At 42.7% G+C, this 21,041-nt stretch overlaps 2 protein-coding genes and 1 pseudogene across 3 annotated transcripts; 1 reads left to right on the forward strand and 2 right to left on the reverse strand.

Moving 5' to 3' along the window:
• Positions 1–4,068: 4,068 nt before the first annotated feature.
• On the reverse strand, positions 4,069–12,956 carry LOC127781619 (naringenin,2-oxoglutarate 3-dioxygenase-like). Of its 2 annotated transcripts, none has more exons than XM_052308604.1 (4): positions 12,724–12,956; positions 12,583–12,630; positions 5,073–5,947; positions 4,069–4,707 (listed from the first exon to the last, which is right to left on the reverse strand). In XM_052308604.1, the coding sequence occupies exons 1-3, from the start codon at positions 12,771–12,773 to the stop codon at positions 5,092–5,094; spliced, it is 954 nt and encodes a 317-aa protein (XP_052164564.1). In that variant the 5' UTR covers positions 12,774–12,956; the 3' UTR covers positions 4,069–4,707; positions 5,073–5,091. The 2 variants fall into 2 exon arrangements, with proteins under 2 accessions (XP_052164564.1, XP_052164565.1); XM_052308605.1 differs by lacking the exon at positions 4,069–4,707 and having other exon boundaries at positions 5,150–5,403; positions 5,471–5,947.
• Positions 12,957–14,129: 1,173 nt separating this feature from the next.
• On the forward strand, positions 14,130–19,048 carry LOC127782110 (uncharacterized; annotated as a pseudogene).
• A 649-nt stretch (positions 19,049–19,697) lies between these two features.
• LOC127783162 (60S acidic ribosomal protein P2A-like) lies at positions 19,698–20,325 on the reverse strand. Its single transcript, XM_052310400.1, has one exon. The coding sequence runs from the start codon at positions 20,224–20,226 to the stop codon at positions 19,885–19,887; it is 342 nt and encodes a 113-aa protein (XP_052166360.1). The 5' UTR covers positions 20,227–20,325; the 3' UTR covers positions 19,698–19,884.
• Positions 20,326–21,041: the final 716 nt, after the last annotated feature.

Below are 21,041 nucleotides of genomic sequence, written 5' to 3' on the forward strand. Positions count from 1 at the left end.
AGCAGCCTTGGGGTGGTCCTCATCTGAGAACTCGATTTTCTGTTCAGACCACTTCATCTTGGGTGCAGCCCCCTGCCATGTCGAACAAACCTCACGCTCCACTTTTTTGTATTCTCGCTTTGAAGAGTACGCTGTGGAACCTCCGAAGATGTACGAGACATGAAGATCGGAATTTGGGTACGCCAAGTCCGAGTCTTGAGTGGTTGTCTCAGTGGTCTTTTCAACTACACGTACTCGCTTGCCCTTCTCCAAAGCCAGCTACTTTTCCAATGACTTTTTGAAGATGAGGCACTCCTCCAGAGAATGTCTGTCCGACTTGTGTATGGGGCACCATATTCTCTTCGTATCACTGCCTTGTGGGTCTGGGTGTTTGGGCGGGCGTTCGTATTCAGACGAGAGGACTTCTGCTTGAGCTTTCCTCTTTCCATTCTTGCCACTTTTCTTCTTGCTTGATTCGGGTGCATCCTTGGCCAGCTTCTTCTCTCCTCCCGCCTTTGGCTTGTCATTCTTGCGTCTCAGTGCGTCGTCTGCATGGGCGCATCGATCGACAACCTCGAACAATCTTCGAGTAGTTGTGATTCGCCTTGTTGCCAACTCCTGGGAAGTATAGTGATCTCTGACACCGGTTTTGAAAGCGCGAATCACAGAAGCATCGGTGATATCGAGGATCGTATTTCTGCACTCATTAAAGCGCCGAACATAGTCCCTCAAAGATTCGCCCAGATTCTGTGTTAGCGCGTGTAAATCGTCTTCGATCGCGTGGCGCTTGTAAGTTCCTTGGAAGTTAGCGACGAATTGCTGCCACAAATCTGCCTATGAAGAGATCGAGTAGGGTGGGAGGTGCATCAGCCACGAACGCGCGGAACCTTTCAACGTCGTTGGCAAATAGTTTGCTAACGCGTTGTCGTCTGCCCCAGCAGCGTATAGTACCGTGGAGTAGACCTGGAGGAATTCTTCAGGGTCAGTACTCCCATCGTACTTCTCTATTGCTCCAGGTCAAAATCTCTCAGACCATCGGACATCACGTAGAGAACGGTTGAAAGCTCTACACCTAGCGCTGGGAGCGGTGGGTCGGCGATCGTGTGTCCTCCGTGGATGTCTATCGGATGACGAAGATGAAGATGATGACGATGGTTCACTCGGTTCCGGTGTGCGATTCCGAGGGCGACGTTTAGGTTCTCGAGAATTCTGTCGTCGTCCACCATTGTTGTCCTGACGCTGATCCCCATTATCATCACCGTCATGTTGACGCCCTCGACCAGCATCGTCTGGTGTCCGATGTTCGCGATCGTCGCGGTCGCGGCGGTTGTGACGATTATGGTGGTGTTGGTCTTCGTTCGAGCGGTCTCCTCGCTCTTTGTTGTCGCGACGTCGTGAAGAAACACGATGTCGGGAACGATTCTCGTTGTCTCGCGCGCGTCGTGCTTCTCGGCGGCCATTCAGATGGTCACGGAGATCGCCGATGCCGCGAGGTGGAGGGATAGCTCGTCTAGGCGACGTCCGCTGCTCCGGTGTTTCACCGTCGGCACCGCCAGCTGTTGGTCATTCTGGTTGTGCTCTGGTAGCGGCCTCCTCGAACGCGTTACTGAGATTGGCTACCGATTCCCGTAGTCGTTCTGTCCATCGTGCGAGATCATCGTTAAGCACGGGGTCATAGGGAGCTTCTCTCAGTATTGCGTTGACGGTGCCAAGATGTTGGGCCAGCGTGACCGTCTGGTTCTCCGCCTCTGCGTTAGATTGTACAGACGTGCTAGTCCCACCAATGGCAAACACGTCGCGTGGTGTACTAGAAGATGACGAGCCGTAGTCTTCGAGCAAGTGTAGGACTGATGGCTCGTGGGGATCAATGTCAATTACTCCAACGAATCGATCCGAGGTCAACGTCGCTCCTTGTTCCTTGTCTGTCTCCTTAAGAGAGGTTCCTGACTGCTGGACCTTAGGAAGTGTCGTTCTCATGGCGCGGAGAAAGACCTTGCAGCTTGAGAAGTCATGATTCTTCGTCTTGTGAATATGACAATAGACATCACGAGTTGGAGAAGTACAATGGATTCCACGCTCTTTGCAAGCACGAATTTCAGCTTGTACATTGAGAAAAACCCAGCAAGCTTGCAAATTGTGCTTCCTGGACTTGTGGATAGGACACCAGGACTTTGTTACCTCGGAAGTTGTCCTTGTCGGCTCGCAGTTCTTGCCGGAAGGACAAGGTTTGGCCACACTAGGAACCTTCTCGGGCTCGTATGACGTCGATGTTCCGTTCTCCGCCACGGCAGGAGGATCCTTCGACACGGGATCGTCCAGGGTTATAGCCACGGCGTTCTCGTTTCCGGTCATTGATGGACCAGCCGAGATTGGTACCGTGGTGTAAACCGGGAAGACGATTTCGCCGACTTGAGTCCACACTAGCATTGTTGAAGTAGGGACTCCTTGGATGGGGCCGGTGTTGACGCCGTTGTCGACGAAACTTGATGTCATAGTAGTAGAACCTTGAGCACCAAGGCCCCCTACCTGGCGCGCCACTGTCGACGGTGGGTACCCGTAGACTGGATATAGAGGGTATTGGGGTACGCTGGTACGAGGATCTACGTAGTACGACATCAAGAAAACAAAAGACAGATTATACTGGTTCAGGCCCCTTGATAGGTAATAGCCCTAATCCAGTTGTTATGGGATTATATGGAGAGAACCACATATTACAAAGGGAATAATAGAACTCGATGGTACCGACGAGATCGTAGTCGAGTTGATTCGACTAGATCACTCGGCGACTTGGCTCCTGTAGTTTCCGGCTTCGTAGGCTGTGGTCGTTGTGTTGGCTATGAGATTCGATGCCTTAGGTCTTCCCGGGGGGGTCCCTTTTATATCGCAGGTCAGGTAGTCTCCAAGCAGGACTCGAAGACATCGGACCCTGCACGACATAGTGACGCCCTAGTCCTATATGGGTAGGAACCTTTCCATTGGTGGACTTCGAGATGAATTTCCTTAACGTATACAGAGAACGTCCATACATGCGCCGATATACCGTATTGCCGTGTAGCGTACATCCAAGGGTAGAGAGTATACCTTATCCGTAACCCTGACACATACCATATATGTGCAGCTGGCATGGTCATGACTGTGCATGATTCAATATTACACGATTAGTGGAAAAAACTTCGTAGCTTATGTAAGATATGCTCAAAAACATGTTTATTTTATTCACTCGTTGTTCCTTTTCTTCATTATGAAAGTATTGCCATTCAACCCTGTATTATTTTGTTTCAAGAAAATGGAAAACACATAAATATGTGAGTACGTTAAAAAACCCTTTTTCTTACTTTTGTGGGAAAATAAAATAGTCACTCATTATTCCTCAATGTAAGTCTTTAGAATTGCGAAAAAGATAGGAGAAAAACATATTCGTCCTTCTCTTCTTATGGAGAGTAAAAAGTGGAAATCTTGCCCCAGGACTAATTTTATTGGGTGTATTTATGGCCATCCAAAAAGAGAGAAAAATAATAAGCGAGTAAGATCTAACAGCTAATGATTTCTCCAATACTTTGGATCAAACTATTAGCCATGCCTCCTACATGCTTACGGACATAGAGAAGAAACGGTTTGACAATGACCACAATGATGACATTTATGTCTAAACGAGCTCTTCTCAACTCATACTTCTCTTTAGAGAACTGGGTGTTGAGCTGATTGCTTCCTTCTCCACCAATACTTAGCTTTAACTTCCATCCATTGTGGGTAACCTAGTTCTGAAGCAAGCTGTGTGGGCAGCGGAGCTGAATAGGAGGACTAGAGACTACTCTGCCACTCTTGAGTGCTCTACTCCTCACTAAAAATATAGGTGCGTCTTGGGGAAGCGGAAGCTTGCTTGACTTAGGTTATGAGCATCTACTCACTGTCCATCCACTGTACACACTGAAGAGTTGAAAAAATCGCCCTTCCTGAAAGGCCTAAGTTTGAAGAGACAAGAACCGGTAAGGGATTTGATAGATTTGTACTCCCGTTGATGGAGACCAAGACAGATTTGTAGCTTTGATGCTATAGCAGAGCCAGATCTGAAGCTTCTTGCTCTGCCGCCTTGTGGAGAATGTGGTTTAGATCTGAACTTGGATGGGGGGAGAAGACGCGCTTACCTTGGGGAGGGGACACATTCTTCGCCAACGAAGCAATTGGGGACAAAGGCGAAGTAGGCGGGAAGGGTTCTTGAGTGGGGGATGCGAGATTGGGGAGGGGTTCAAGGTTGTGTGGCGGCGATGGTGGGGATCCCAATCGCCGGTGGCGGGGGCGGGTGTCGGGGCTTGGGTTCCCATCGAGTGTGACAAATGATCATTTTTTTCGTCATACTTTTGTTTAGGAGATACTGTCACAAACAATATTTATCTCGCAAATGCTGACATACATGGCAAAGGCTATGGTTGTTGATCACGCATCATCTGAATGTATTTACTGAATATGAACTAGCGCTTTCTTCCTGAAATGCGCGATCTGGATGTTGTCGACGTCCAGCTTCTTGAAGTCGCCATTCTTCCTGGTGCTGACGAATTTGCCCCAGCAGTAGGGATTGTACCTGGCCGGGCTCTCCTCACTCACGATCTCCTCCAATGGCTCCACCATGGTGTAGCTCGCCGGGTAGAAGAAGAATGGCATGGAGAACCTCTCCTCCACGTTCACCGCCACCCGGTGCTCCGCGCTCTCGTACCTGTCATTGCTCCACACCTGGGGAAGCACACTCAGAATTTTCAGTCAAAATTTATCAAACGCAAATGAAAATGATGTCAAATTGTAAAAAAAAAATACAATTTTACTACTTATATATTTGTTAACAAGTTTTTCAAATATAAAAAGAGCATAATTATAATGTAATTATATTATAGCTTGCATGTAACTTTCATATAATTTTAAACCGCTAGATTTACTTCAAGATTTGTGCAAGCTAGAAAAAAAAACAGATTGGGTCTTATTAGCTCCGCTTCACGAAAATAACGTGTTACCGTGGGATATTTAAAAGCTACGTACAAATTGTATTATAGTTATATGTAAGCTACAATATAACTACATCTTAATATATACATAGATAGTACCTGGATGATGTCGCCGACGTTAATGATGAAGGACTGAGGGATAGGCCTGACGCGCGCCCACTCGCCGTCGCATCGGCGGCGGACGTCGAGGCCGCCGACGGCGTCCTGGTAGAGGACGGTGAGCGCGCCGGCGTCCTTGTGGTGGCCGAGGCCGAGGGCGAGGTCGGGGCTCGGGCAGGGAGGTTAGTGGTTGAGGCGGATGAAGGTGGTCTGGTGGTCCTCGAAGAAGCCATGGAGGCGGTCGGGTCTCAGGCCGAGGCTCCTCGCGATCAGCTCCAGCAGCTTGAACGCCAGCTCCTCCACCGCTTCGCCGTACTCCTCCATTGCTTCTCTGCTCAAGAATTTGGTGAGGAACTAGACGACGCGACGAAGAAGACGATGTCAGTGAACCGAACGACCTGAATCCCGGCAGGTCGTCGGGCCACTTGTTGTCGAGCACCACGGCGGGCGGCGGCGGCGGCGGGTGGCGTGTTGGGACGAGGTCGAACGCCTCCTTCCAGTCCCTGACGTTCTGCGTGTGGTCGGACGCGTAGTACCCCATCTGCGCCGCCTCGCTCCGCGCCACGGCCGCCCTCCGCGCCGGCGGAAGCGCGAAGAATGCCCTCTGCGCCTCCGCCGCCCTCGCCACCACCTCCTCCGGCACGCCGTGGCGCACCACCACGAAGAAGCCCCAGTCCTGGCTCGCCCTCCCGACCTCGGCCGCGAGCGCGTCCACGTCCACCCCATCGGCGGCGAAGAGAGGGGAGAGGTCGATGACCGGGATGCCGTCGGCCTCGGCGACGGACGGCTTGGCGCGGTGCTCGGGGGCCTGCACGAAGGCCTGGTCCATGGAGAGGCCACCCATGACCTCGCCGGCGGCGACCTCCTTCAAGTGGCTGCACGCATGCACAAAACAAGCAAATAATTATAGAGTCAGCTAAAAAATTGTTCTATGAGAATGAATCTCGTACGTAAATTATCGGTAGCCTAATTCGAGCGTCTTAGTCTCAGATATCGTTCCCACGTCCCTTTTTTTCCTTTTTTTTTTCTGTTTCTCTTCCGTTTCTACTTCCTACTTCTATTTTCCTGTTTTATTTTTCAATTCGCTCCTATTCCACCCCCAATTCTGACTTAAAATTTTGAGAAGCAGCTTATAGCTTTATGAGTACTAGTAAAAGTGCCCATGCGTTGCAACGGAAAGTGTACAGACCAGAAAATTGAGGAAAAGTTAAGAAAAATTTACATTACGTAGAAAGTTTATATTCCCTCCCTTATGTAAAAAATCAACTTACAAATAAATAAGTATGAGAAATAAAATGACAGGTTAAATTTAATTTTATTAAATTCTCCATGTTTAGTTAAGCTCTTTGGAGTTTTATTGGAATTTTCAGAGCTTAATTGCTAATTTTAATAATACAAACCTCATTTAACAATTATTTAATTGGAAAAAGGAATCAAAATCCTCCCTTTCAGGTTTGGGCCGAATATAGAAAGTTTATTTTCTCTCCCTTATGTCTATTCTATGTATCTGGCTTGTTTCCTTTCTCTGTTGAAGTCCATTTTGCATCCTCCTGAAATCGACCACACGGTTCATTCGGCGGCCCAATAGGCCGGCGGCCCGACGCGGGAGCAGCTGGAGCCGTCCGATCGAATAGACGGTCCAAATTAATCCTAACCTAAATAACTACACCCAAAACCTAACCCCAGGACTCATTCCCACCCCCTCCCCCCTCCTTTACCGCTCTCTCCCTCCCCCGAGCGGCGGCGGCTGCGGCGGCGCCTCTCGCCCGGAGCCCAAGCGGTAGTGGCGGCGCCTCTCCCCGAGCAGCTTCCCCCGAGCGACGACGGCGGCGGCGCCTGAGCAGCGGCGGCGGCGCCCTCCCCCCAAGCAACGGCGCCGCCGCCTCTCCCCCCGAGCGTCGGCGGCGGTGTTGGCGTCCTCTCCCCGCGAGCGGCGACGGCGGCTCCCCCACCACCGGCGGCGCGGCTGCATCCTCCCCCACCACCGGCAGCACGGCGGCGTCCTCCCCCCACCACCGGCGGCGGCGGCGACGCCCTCCCCATCACCGGCAGGCGGCAGCGGCGGCGGTGCCCAACCCAATCCCGAGTGGCGGTGACGGACTCGATGTATTTGGAGTTTTGGGTCGATATATTTGGTGTTTTTGGTGTTGAAGTTTGGGTTTCTCTTTTTCTTTTTTAATTTTTTCGATCATTAACAAAATCGAAATCGGATTGGGATCGGAGGGAGGGACAAATAGAGGGGGCGACGAACAGAAAAATACGAATCTTTTAGGTAGTTAAGATAGAGAAGAGATATATACAGCTATTAAAACGAATAGAAATCGAACTTTTTTGCCGCGCTTTTTTCCGCCCTTTTTATTTTTTTTCTAGTTCGTTTTTTATTTTTTACTAACCTTTTTTTTGCCACGGAATCGAACAGAACCTTTGTATATGTGAATTTTTTAAGTAGGGATGGGAGTAGAGATACATATGTATACAAAGTTTATATACAAACATATAAAAAATATAAACTTATACAAAGTTTATATACGTGTATATAAAGTTTGTATACATACGTAGTATTACGAAATAAAAAACGAAAAAAAGGAAGGAAAATAACTGAAAAGAAACGAAAAAAGAAAGAAAAACAGAACAACCGTGCGTGGGATGGAGTAGTTTTTTTTTTTCCTTTTTAAGGGATCGGATTTATTTTTTCGCCACTTTTTCTGTTTTTCGAATCTGACTTTTTTTTTTTGTTTTTCCCCGTTTTTAAGTGAATCGGACTACGGGTTTTTTTTTTGTTTTTTTTCGCTATTTTTTCTCTGATTTTTTTTGTTTTTCGTTTTTAAGGGGAATCGGACTTCTTTTTTTTAGTTTTTTTTCGTTATTTTTAATTTGTGACGGACGAAGGAAACGACTTTTTTTCCCTTTTTAGGGGAATCGGACTACGGTTTTTTTTTTTGTTTTTGCGCTATTTTTTCTCTGATTTTTTTTTGTTTTTCCTTTTTATAAGGGGAATTGGACTTTTTTTTATTTTTTTCGCTATTTTTTATTTGTGACGGACGAAGGAAACATCTCTTATTTTTTAAGTAGTACTAGCAAACATGCCCGTGCGTTGCAATGGGTGAAAAAAACGTAATAATAATATACATTTTTCATGTATAACCATGTCGATGACAATCAGAAAATCAGAAAATTGGAACATCTTAAATGTAATAGTCCAACCTCGATGATGGCAAACTTACGATGTTTGCTTTACCTAAAATAATATGATTATTCATATGACAACATGCATATAATCTAAAATATTCTTTTAATCTCATTCTTGCAACCAATCAAATCCTACATTGCCTCGTATAGTCAAGTCTACACAAAATAGAGTCACTTGCCACTCTTCTCTATATAACAATTAAAATATGTTTATTCTCTAAGATTATTTCATATAATATGTTATCAAGAATAGTAGCTATACTTCACAAAAATAGTATGATAATTGTCTAGAATAGATGACGAAACAAAAGTCGTCTAGGAGATGGAAAAAAAGTCGATGGATACTATCTGACCACGTATCTATCAATTTAGCGCTTTTTTCTAATAGTTTTTTCCACGTATGCTTCTTTTTGCTTTTTTATAGACGATGGAAATATTTTTTTTCTCGTGTGTTTTTTTACGGACTATGGAACTTTTTTTAGCGCGTTTTCTTTTGTGCTTTTTTCTGACATTTTTTCCTCACGCATTTTTTAAACCATTTTTATTTTCTCACGCATTTATTTCTTTTTTAATATACGGTAGAAACTTCTCTTTTTAAATAGTAGATTAGATTAAATTAGAGATAAAGAAGAGATATAAACGGACTACTAAAACGACGAATAGAAATTAGACTTTTTTTTTTGCCCTTTTTATTTTTTTAGTGCATTTTTTTTACGAACGGTTTTTTTCACCACTTTCTTATAGTGTCGGACCTTTCTAAATATAAAAAGGATTCCATTTTTTTTACCTCGTCACATATAATTTATTTTTATTTGGAATCGGACTTTTTATATTTTTTTCACCTTTTTTTTACCGAGTCGACGGAGTCGGATTCATTTCGATTTTCCCCTTTTATTGGCTTTTTTTCAGATCGTACATATTTGTTTTTTTTTGCCCTTTTTATTGGACTTTTTTTTTCGTCCGGTCGATTTTTTTTACCGTGTCACATATAATTCCTTTTTCTTTAGAATCGGAAAGTTTTTTAAATTTTTTTCGCCCCTTTTTTTTTACCAATTCGTTTCGTTTTTTCTGTTTTTTTGTCCCGTATTTTTTTGGATCGGACAAATTTGTTTTTTTTTGGGTCCGTTTTTTTCGCTCCGTTTGTTTGATCGGACGTTTTTTTTTTCTCCCGGTGTTTTTCTTCGTTTTTTGATCGGACTCTTTTTTCGCCCGGTTTTTTTCCCTCGGTTTTTTTCTAGGTTTTTGGTTTTTTTCGCTCCGTTTTTGGATCGGAAGTTTTTTTTCTCCCGGTTTTTTTCTCCTTTTTTCTGGATCGGACTCTTTTTTTTCGCCCGGTTTTTTTCTCGGTTTTTTTGACGGACGATGGAAGCACCTCTTATTTTTTAAGTAGTAGACTAGATATGGAAAAGTTATTTCCCAGCTTCGACTTCTAGTTTATTTTCTGGATTCTACAGATAAAAACTAGATTATTTAGGAGAGCTTGTGCTCCTCCAACAGGTCCTTTGTTTTCTTCTATCTATTCTCTGAGTAACATAATTACTATGAGTCATTTTTCCTGGTAACATAATTACTCTACAACAATGTAATCACATTAATTAGAAATCCATTAACCATCACCGGGTAAACTTTATGCCCATTTATTTCTAATAATTACTATAGTCAGGCCTCTAGACGGTTAGACTCCCATCCAATGTCCTATTCAGCTTAAAAAAAAACTAAAATTTGAATTTTCAAACTTAATTTTGATATAGATTTTGAGATATTTTCAACGTAGTTTCTTTTTCAGCATTGGCTTTTTAAATCACCGAGAACACATATATAAAAGTTTTACCTATAAATTTATTTTATTCTATAATAAGCCAAAAGTCAAACAATGAGGCCCTTAAGTAAAACAATTACTTCGTACTACAGAACATTCGAGACCATGGTAAAACAATTACTGGCAATTCTCAATTCTCCATAGTACTCACTGATCCTACTATTTTATCTTTATATCCTCACAGATTAAGTATTAGTAATTCATTTACTCCATCAACAACGATCAGTAATATTTCTATCGCATATATTGTTAGATTGAATCACCTTATGAATTAAAAAAAACACGTTTAATTAGTGACAAGAACAGAAAAAACGCTAGGTTCTCAGGAACAAAACACAATTATCTTTCACTGTCCTTAATATATGACAGGCTGACAGCCAGCAAGAAGAAAATTAAAGAGAAAAAACTAAAAGAAAAAAAAAAGAAAAAGGGCATGTTCTAGTAGCACCCCCAGTCCAGCAGTACTACGCTCCTACGCCATTGTCACAGTGCACTTGGATGAGAAGAGCAGTGGGAGGCTGGGAGCATGCGGCAACCAGCAATACGGATGAAATTGAGTCGGATAGTTTCTGTTCGTCCGGACCATTTTTTGAATTCGGATAGTTTCGGTCGGAACTATCCGAAAATTCTCGGATTCGGAAACGAATTCGGATTTTTTTTTTCTCGTAAACGAAAACGAATACAGTAAGCTACTATCAGTCGGAATCGGAAAACGGTCGGAAACTATCCGGAATTTTTTTCGGATATCCGCAGACATTGAGTAAATTTGAGAAAAAACACGTATATATACATAAATTTTTCATATGGAATCAGATGAAAACAAACTTTATATCAAAATTGTAGAGCTCGATGAGATCTACAACTTTATTATTGACTATTTTATTATTTGAGGTCATTTAAGGTCTAAATATTCATTATAATATACCATACTAATTTTTACAAAATCTCAGATCTACAATTCAAACGACATCTGATGGAGATATGTTCCATATCAAAGTTGTAGAGCTCAACAGGATCTACCACTTTGTAGTTTATAATATTTGTATTTAAAAGCATTTAAAGCATAAAACAAATATTACAAGTTTCGAAGATGTGAAGTAAAATAAATAACATCTCCAATTTATACAATGGCAAGTAAGTTATGCATATAGTAAAAGGTCTTGAGAATAGAAAATGATAATCATATTTGCATATGAATCTCTTAGAGGAACAACCATGAAAATCGATTTCACATGTGGTTGTAGGACCGTCTACAAAATTGACGATATAAATGTCGGAGATGTTGAACTAAAATAATAAGTGATATCTCTTTCTTGATCGAGAAACTCAATTTGATGGGCTTTTTATATACCGGTAAATATTCGGTCCCGTATTCGTTCCGTCTCGTATTCGTTCCGTATCTGTATTCGATAATATTCGCTTTCATTTCCGTATCCGAGTTTTCGATTCCGATTCCGATTCCGAAAAAAAATATGAAAACGAATATGATAAAGCTAGTTTTCATCCGTTTCCGATCCGTTTTCATCCCTAACTAGCAACCAGGCTGCGAAGATGATGCAGCTTGGGGGCGCCGCTATGGTTCTTCCTTGTCACTTGTCAGCGCTTTGTCCCTCTCCCGGCATCAACCTGCATAGGGGCTCTCCGGACTCCGATTGATGACGAGTACCACTCCGGCTGTGTTCGCATCTACAGGATGGGAACTCATTTCCTCCGCATGAAAAACGAAGCGGTTCATTAGCGCTTGATTAATTATTATTAGCTAATTGTTTTTTTCAAAAATAGATTAATTTTGATTTTTTTAAGCAACTTTCGTATAGAAACTTTTTTGCAAAAAGTACACTGTTTAGCAATTTAAAAAGCGTGCGCGCGGAATACTAGAAATATGAGTTGGAAAAAGGGGTGCCGAACACACCCTTAAGCCACCATCGGCTGCGTTCCCTTCACCACCTGGCTGTAATGGTGAGCAGGATGAAGCCGATAGCAATGGCTGCCGGCGGCTGCTGTAGCGTCCTCCAATGCCGTCGCCGTCGTTGGCAACGGCCTCCCCTCAATGTCATCGCTGGAAACAGCCCCTCTCAATGTAGTGGTGCTCAGATCCAAAAATAGAGAGGAATGGAAGGGGATGGTGGACCCAGTGAAGAACAGTAAGGTAGTAAAAAGTTTACTATCCGCGAAAGGAACGGTGGGGGAGGGGGGGTGGGGGGACATGGGGATCGAGTGGGAGGATGTGGGCTACGTGGGTCTACGTGAATTTGCTTAGGTGCTCGAAGTACGCGCTGTGCTCCTAGCAGTATGTCTATTTTCTGACTATTTTCTATGAATTTAAAAATATTTATTTTCATATTATTTTGAGATGGAGATCGTGGTATAAATATAATTTGGCTACACATCTCTTTTGAGATCGACAGGATCAATCGTATCGTATGTGTTTGAGAGGAAAGAAGAATAAATGTAAATTCGGACGGGAAATATGCTTTGGTTGATCGATATTGAGTTAGTTACCTCTTCTCGGCTTCAACTATGACGACGCCATAGCTGGTACCTTTCTTCCTGCAAATTGATCACCACGTTAACCGAATCAAACCGCAAAATTGAAAGAAAATAACTGATCTGGAAGTGGGAATCGAAGGAGTAAGTAGTTACACGCACTGGCCCTTGTCAGCGCAGTCGCAGTTGCCGCACTTGTCCGACATGGTCCAAGATTTTAATTAGCTTAATTACTGAATGAGATGAATTAATCCCTGTGTTGCTTATGCTTCTTGTGCTTAGCTAGCTAGAGAGCTCTGGTGGTGAGGAGCAATGGCTGCTTCGGCTGGTGGTATATATAGCGGAGCGGTTGGATGCAGAGAGAGAAGAAGAAGACAACCAAAGGAAGAAGAAGAAGAATCTCAGCTTCTCGAGACGTAGCAAATAATTCCTCCGTTTTATATTATAAGACTTTCTAGCATTGCTCGTATTTATATAGATATTAATGAATCTATACACATATATGTCTGGATTCATTAACATTTATATAAATATAGATAATGCTAGAAAATCTTATAATATAAAACAGATGAAGTAATTAATTATTCCGGTGGAGGAGGAGGGCTTGCGCACGTGCTGCAAAGGCCCATCCGCCTCACGAAACGAATCTCCTTCTCTCTCTCTCTCGCCCTGGATATTTCTGGTTTGGAATGCGGCAACTTTCTTAATTTTTCCCGGAGTAAACATCACGGGGAATAATATTTGCTCGATCGTTTTCACGACAAACCAGGAAAAGCCTTGCAGCTCAAAATAGGAGGGCTTTTACAATACAGTGGTTCTTTTTTTGGCTAGTCGTAGCAAATATGTTCTCAGAGTTTGAACGGTAGTAGCAGCTAGCTAGCAACTCAGGAAATATTGCAGTGTAAACCACATATGTAATAAGAACCGAAAACTATCGTAAAATAGAAAATAGACATTCGATATTTGTTCGCATATCGATACTAGTTCAGACATCCATTTTTTATGCTATTTAGTTTTCACTACATTTTATTTTCAGTAACTCACGTTTTCTATCTTATCTACGAGTTGCTTCGGGTTACAGGGAACTCCTAGAACCTGTGTTTGGTCGAAAGTCGAAACACACCCGTCGCAAGCTGCCACAATAATTTTACTGCATCCATCAGCTCGATCAATATCATCTCTCATCAGGGCAAAGACGAATATTATTGTATATAGTGGCTGTATATATCAGAGGCCTTATCATCTTTGGCATCTTATCGAAGATTTTACAGTGCTCCCCTCGTGTCAGATCTCCGTCGAGTGACCATCGCCGTCCCCGATCGCTCGATCGGTACAGCAAATCAGTGAGAATTTTCAAATTTCGACAGATTAATTCCAACAGCTCTGAATTCTCCTTTTCGTTTGATCCGGACGTAAAGGTAAAGTAACTTCCTAAAATCAGAAATCAAATTCATACTAGATCAAGAAGTCGCGCGAACCTTACCATCATGTTACATGCTTTATGTACAAATATATCTACAGAAAAGAGCATTCAAAAGTAGACATTTCCCTGCTTGGCTACGATGACGTATGTCTCGAACTTTAGTTGTGTTGCTGCATGTACCCTATTCTATTCCTAGTGTGGGTCTTTGGCTGGTTTCCCCCCAATTAACCGCGCAATTTTGAAGTTTTTGACTTGGATTTCTCTCTTCTTCATAAATCAAAACAGGCACTCCCTATCCTCTATAAGGTTTGCCTTAAAAAAATAGACATTTCCGATGGCAAAAGCTCAAATTGAAAATGATACTCATTTAGCTCTATAGGAGCACAAACAACGCCTATTTAGGATATCCCCCCCCCCCCCAACCCCAACACGGTGTAATAGGTTAACCGCAAGTAAAATTCCACATAGACAATTCTTTTATTCAAATACATGTGCAAATTTTAAGCAAAGGCAAACCATCTCTTATGATAGTCTCCAGTAACCAAATAAGACTGACTAGCTCATCTGCTTTCCGTTGCTTAATTAGAGTTAATTAGAGTAGTTTCTCAATCCTTCTTTGAGATGTCATGCAAGCAAAAATATTAATCAGCAATTGAGCTACTACTCTTCTTGATGTCTTCAAGTTCACCAAAAAAACAGTAAATCAGATGAACACTTGTTATCAAGGAGCTACATGATTGAAATATGTTCGACCTTATCAGCACTAATTAGAATGGCTTGGTACCATGAAATATGTGATATCACAGTGTCAGTCTCAAATTATTTACTTAATTCATATGGAATTTAACTAAAATATATTCAATCAGAAGTCGCGGAATTCATCTAAACTTCTTTTTTCAGATAAAGATATCAAGGTGGCTATCTAAGATGTACAGATATTGCACATCCCTATCTGTTGTCAAGATTTAAAAGCATCCATATTTCCATAGAAAATTCGAGGTGAATTAGTTCTTATAAGATAATATTAGAAAATTCTAGGTCAAATTTGTTCTTAATTACATTATGTAACATGCATGCCCACGTCATAAATTTAATTTAATTAGTACTATACTTTCCTTTGGCATCTAACTGATATTAAAAATTAAATATCTTATTGTACTACGAATGGTTACATATGAGGTTGATTGCAGAAAATAGATTCTAATTAACTCTAATATGACAGTCTTAAAACAACTTAAAGCATTTCAACACATATTCTAATCTGCAACATTTGCCCTTAAAGCATTTCATCACAGATTCTAATCTACAACATTTGCTTGGAGGGCACTGTAGTTATCTGCAACATAGGAATTGCTGTCATACATTGTATCAATACTTACAAATGAAGATGTTAAGATTGTTCAGACGCACTAACTCATCAAGAATAATTAATTGTTCTTCCTCCGGAAGGGCTTTTATAAGCTGCACAGAGCATTAGTCTTTTGTGAGTTGAGTAATATATGTACCATGTAAAGAAAGGAAATATAATGTCCATAATCAGGTTCCTTTCATGTTTGAACCAGCAAATTATATCATCGGTGGTTTGCAAATATGACGATCAGTGGAAGGATGATTGAAAATATTGCAAATATGACACAAGAGTGCACCGGATGTGTTTGGCATAAATTGAAAAGATCCAGGGCCAGGGCGCACGCTAGCAGCAGATGACCGTGTGCCATTCCTGCTACCTGGCCAGATGTCCAAAATAAATTCATCCATAAAAGAATTGCATAAAGTAGATCACGCTCACTTGAGTACCAAGAGTTCGCATCATTGATCGAGTACAGCAAGGGCAATTAGCAACGATAATAACATTGTATGAAAAACAGATCCACTGTCACAGAAAAAATTTATTCTTCAGCGTTGACCACAAAATCCAGCCAGATAACAGCAAGTTTCAGGTACAACGGCTCGCAAGAAAGGCAAGAACATTTTTGAAACATCTGTAGGAAGAACTATGTCACCATGGCACCAAATGTTTATTCATCATCTGTGCGGACAGCTGCACACATGAACAAACCAGATATTAGTTTCAAAAGAATGATAAAGAAATTATGGATGTAAACTCAAGTAATTTAATACATGTTTTCCATTAATACTCAGATGCGAAAAAAATAGGCACTATTAATATTGAAAGCAAAAACAGAGGGGAATCTTGCTTGTAAAGTTTGTAGAACAAATAACCAAAGCAAAGCAATAGTGTTGTCAAGGAGGTAGCAGATATATATACAAGCATTCTTGGATCATCAAAAACACACTAAAGATCAGTACTATATGCAAATATTTACGAGGAACAATAAACAGCCACTTCATCCTTCTGCAGTTTCTGCACTTCAAAAGTTTCCCGATTGGAATTATGTGGATGGCACTAACACAAAATTCAAAGCTCCCTATTCTATGGTCCTACAGATCACCCAAGTACCACATATATAGCTTTTGGTGTTATTCAGTGTTCACAATGAAATCATGCAGTTAAGCATGCCATCAGCCATCGTGCTACTGCTATCAAGGGTTGAGCATTAGCCTCATGGCACACCTTGAGGCATTCAATAGGCTGTAAAGTACTGCTAAAGTGAAGAAGAAACTTTCTTATGTTTTTATATACTAGCAAAATGCCCATGCATTGCAACGGAGAACAATTTGAGTTTCTAACTTATTAAGTCAATCAATTAAGCAGATACTTAAGTATTTAGTACTTTAATTGAATAAGTATGTGATTTTGAAATTTGGGGAGAGCCAGCAGTGAAAGAAGAGAGGGCTCATTGGAGAGTGGTGTTACAGTAGAGATTGTGGGGCCCAAATGTCAGTGGTAAGGGTGGTGTGGCATATTGGGACACCAACACTACTAACGTTTTAAGTAGTATATAGATAAATCTCCCACCCCCTAGTAAAAAATATATAAATAATCGAATTTCATGAATCCTCTCTGTCCTCTAATAGAACACAAAGATACAGAATTTCGGATTTAATGGAAATATTGGTTCTTTTTACATGTGCACATATTTAATTTAACAATCATTGGTTGGTCTGTTTGTGCTTGTTTTTATGATTGTGCTATGATCACCTCTGTCCCTCACTCCTGAAGAATATTTAGCACAAGATGTGGTATTTGCATTGTGAAACAACAAATAATGTATAGAACAAGATATTGTTGTAGCGCTAGTAGCCACCGCAAAACGCTAGAAGCTGCTTGATGAAGATAAGAGAGGAGGAATGCGATTAGCTGATCCGGCAAAAATGGCGTGTGAGGGAAGGCGAGGCACACAGCACGCACAATCTGTTGGGTCTGCGAGGATTGGGGAAGGGCAAACGCTAATTGGCGCTGGACACAATCGGCGATCTGGTAATCGGTCGGACGTCGTATCTCGTCGATTTCCGTTTTACCGTTCATATTCATGCGAGCAATTTGCACTACCCATGAAAGCCCCGACACCACATGAAAAGGCGTTTGGGAGGATGTGTTTTCTTCTTGAGGATCCTTTACTCAATTATAGGCCCTTGGATGATTCCGATGAATGAGGGGCGTCAGACTTGTCCAATGATGATGATGATGAGTAAAATGAGTTGGTAAATGAATTATAGGATTATAGGATAGATAAATAATGTACAGAACAAGATATAGTTCTGAAATCATTTAATTTCCATAACTTCCACCAGCTTTTGAATGTATTTCAAGGTAATTATTCAGCATCATATCATGATTACTTTAAGATTATGCATCTCCACTGTTTCCAGAAAGTGATACTACTAACTACTACCTCCGTTTCAAGTTATAAGACTTTTTAGCATTGCCCACATTCATATGGATATTAATGAATCTAGGCACACATATATGTCTAGATTTATTAACATATATATGAATGTGGGCAATGCTAGAAAGTCTTATAATATGAAACGGAGGAAGTAGTTCCTAAAAATTTTTAGATTGTTGACTGGTTTCATTACATACTCGTATCATATAGTTACAATTTTACACTAACATTTATGGATGGCTCAGAGAGGGAAACAAGACTCTAGATTTTCATGCAATAAGCACGAGCATGTTAGCGCTATGGTTCAAAACTTCAAATCTCTGGTGAAATTTGTTTTAGAACTAAATATTGTGACTTTAGCTTTATACACTAAAAGCTTCTGATACACTTTAATACCACCGAAAGATAACACAACATAGTTGGTTACCATCCCATCCACTTATCTATTACTGTTTAGCATTACCTGTTCTTTCTTTTTTTTCATGCAAAAAACCACAGTAACAAAAAAAAAGAAACTTAAATGGTGCAATCTTCCAATGGTATTAAAGTGTACCAGGAACTTTCAAGGAACTTTCAATAGTATACAACCTAAAATCACGATTTTCATTGTCACAAAAAAAAACCATTATTTTTCTTCTAAGATCAGCAGCATTTAGGAATAAGAAAGGTGTAACGAGATATGGGTAGGCTAAACCCCAATTCCCAATATCGCATCTCTTACCCTCCTATTCCTACATCCAAATTGCCTTTAGATCTTCCATCCTTTCTAGACTCCACACTCCCAAGGTCTCCCAAATGCTAAATTCACAAATTTAGACAGCTCACACAAAGAAAAAAAATGTGGTTTCTTGATCACGGTAGCATCTCCACGCATCACGTTCCAACCGTTCTTGGCATCAGATCCGCGGCGCCGCCCATCAATTACCCCCGTGGATGGAAGCAGCGATGACCACAAACTAACATCACCGCAGCCACCAGATCAACCTAGACGAAGGCCAGCGCCCACCCCAAATCCACGAACCCTAACCCTAAGGATCCATCCCGTCGCCACACACGAGAGAACAAACAAGGCAAAGCCGAATCGAAGCGCGGAAAGCCCTAGGATCCGGGAGGGGGAGGGGAGCGGGGAGAGGACGTACTCGGCTTCTCCTGCTTGCCGTCGGCCCACTTGGAGATGGCGAAGTGGACCTTCTCGCGGGAGGCGGCCTCGGACTTGTGGGGCTCCTTGAGGCACCGGCGCACCAGGGCGGCGCAGACGTTGGAGTAGCCGATGTAGGTCATCCCCGCCGCGCGCCAGAAGGGAACCGCCGCCGTCGTCGCCGACATCGTCGCTGCCGATCTCCTCCGCTGCTCGCGCCGCCGCCGCCGGTGTGGGATTGGGGAATGGGAAGGAGGGGGCGTCTGCTGGTGGTGGGCTCTCTCTCGGGAGGTGGGTACTTGTTATTCTCGGTAATGGGCCGTGGTGGGCTGAGCTGGGCCTTGCATATTTCTCGTCGCCCTTTTACGGTTTTGCTAAAAAAAATTGTTTTTTACCATGTTAAAATTTTGGCAGTGCCAAAACCTTAAATTGAGTAGTATTGAATTTAAACTTTGTGAAAAAACATTTGGTAGCAAACCAAATATATATTTTCTACTATTAAAATTATCAAATTTAAATTTGGTAGGACAATAAGTTGGTACCAAACCAAACAAGCCCATATTGATGGCGGCACTATGCAGCGGCGGAGACAGCTCTGACGTTGCGGTATCAACCGCCGCCGATAGATCAGTGGATCATCAGAAAACGCTATGGTCGCCGAGGCACTGGCTTCGCCACTGCCACTGCGCGTTAATATAGAGTCGTTCTCAATCAGAAGAATCGCACGATGCAAATCTCATCAACTGGTCTAAGTAATGAGAAGCTTAAGATATATAGGTCTAATTAATGTAAATAAGAACGTGTACATATCAGATAAACATAAACACAAAGGTATATTTATCTAAAAGCATCCATCTGATCGAATAGACATAATAAACACCACTAATCAAACGCACTAATCAAAATCGACGATCTAACAAAACTAAACCACGTAGCAATAATAATCTAAGACGAAGAACGCAGGCTTAGTCGAAGAGGTTAAACAAGCCGTCGTCGTCGTCCTCCTCCTTCTTCTCCTCCTCCTCAGCCTCCTCCTCCGCGGCGGCGGCGGCGCCGCCAGCAGCGACGGCCTGACCACCCGCCGCAGCAGCGGCGACGCCTCCGCAGGGCGCCGCGAGCGCGAGCCTCTCCCTCCCGGCGGCGATGAGCTCGGGGATGTCCTTGCCGGCGATCTCCTCGAAGAGGAGGTCGAGCTTGGCCTCGTCGACGTCGGCGCCGACGGAGCCGAGGATGGCGCGCACGTCGTCCTTGCTCGGGCTCTCGTTGCCGCCGATGTAGGCCATCAGGTACGCCGACACGAACCTCATGGTGATGGTGATCTCGATTCGGTGGAATTCGAAATCGACGACGATGAGAAAATCGGTCGAAAACCTAACCTGCGATTTCGAATTTGCGAGAGCTGGTAGATCGATCGATGGATACTTCTCTTGCGATTGCGCTATGAATATATATATATAGCGTGCGGTGGAGGAGTATGTAGTAAACATATCGGACTCGGGTTGGTCACGGATTGGATCCAGAAATTTGATTTCGTGTCCGCGACGGATCGCAATAGAGGAAGGAAGTCCGGTAGGATTTCGTCTCGGTATTGGGCTGCCAATTACGTGGGCCGGGTCGTGTTCTACATGGATTCGCTTGCCGTGCGGCCACGGCGTGCTGACGTGGAGCTGTGCCTACGTGGAGTTGAAAAATGCAGTCCTATGTTCTTACAACGACAACGACTGCATTTTATCTCTACCACGCACGACGAAGCGTCTTGGTCATCGAGCTTGAGTTCAGCCATGGTGATTGGCGTGTATTGTTCTTCATCACCTCAAGCTGAAGATTCAAAGGCTATCTCTGTCACGTCCAAAAAATACATTTCCCGAACGTTAGTATATTAATCCCTATCCCAGTAAAAGCTGAGGTGCACCACAACAAACTTGATACAAAAAACACATCTTTATTAATTATCACGATAATATTTACATTATTACAAAGACACATAAGGACTGACAACAAAAGAAAAATAGCAGCGGACTAGCGGGCCTACGGCTCCATCTTCATAGGCGCTCAACTGGGGTATAAGCCAGGATTCCACCTAAGACTTCTTCAAACAGCTTCTCGGACTGGAGGGGAAAAG

Source organism: Oryza glaberrima, chromosome 8 (genome assembly GCF_000147395.1).
Source record: "Oryza glaberrima chromosome 8, OglaRS2, whole genome shotgun sequence".
Taxonomy (NCBI): Eukaryota; Viridiplantae; Streptophyta; class Magnoliopsida; order Poales; family Poaceae; genus Oryza; species Oryza glaberrima.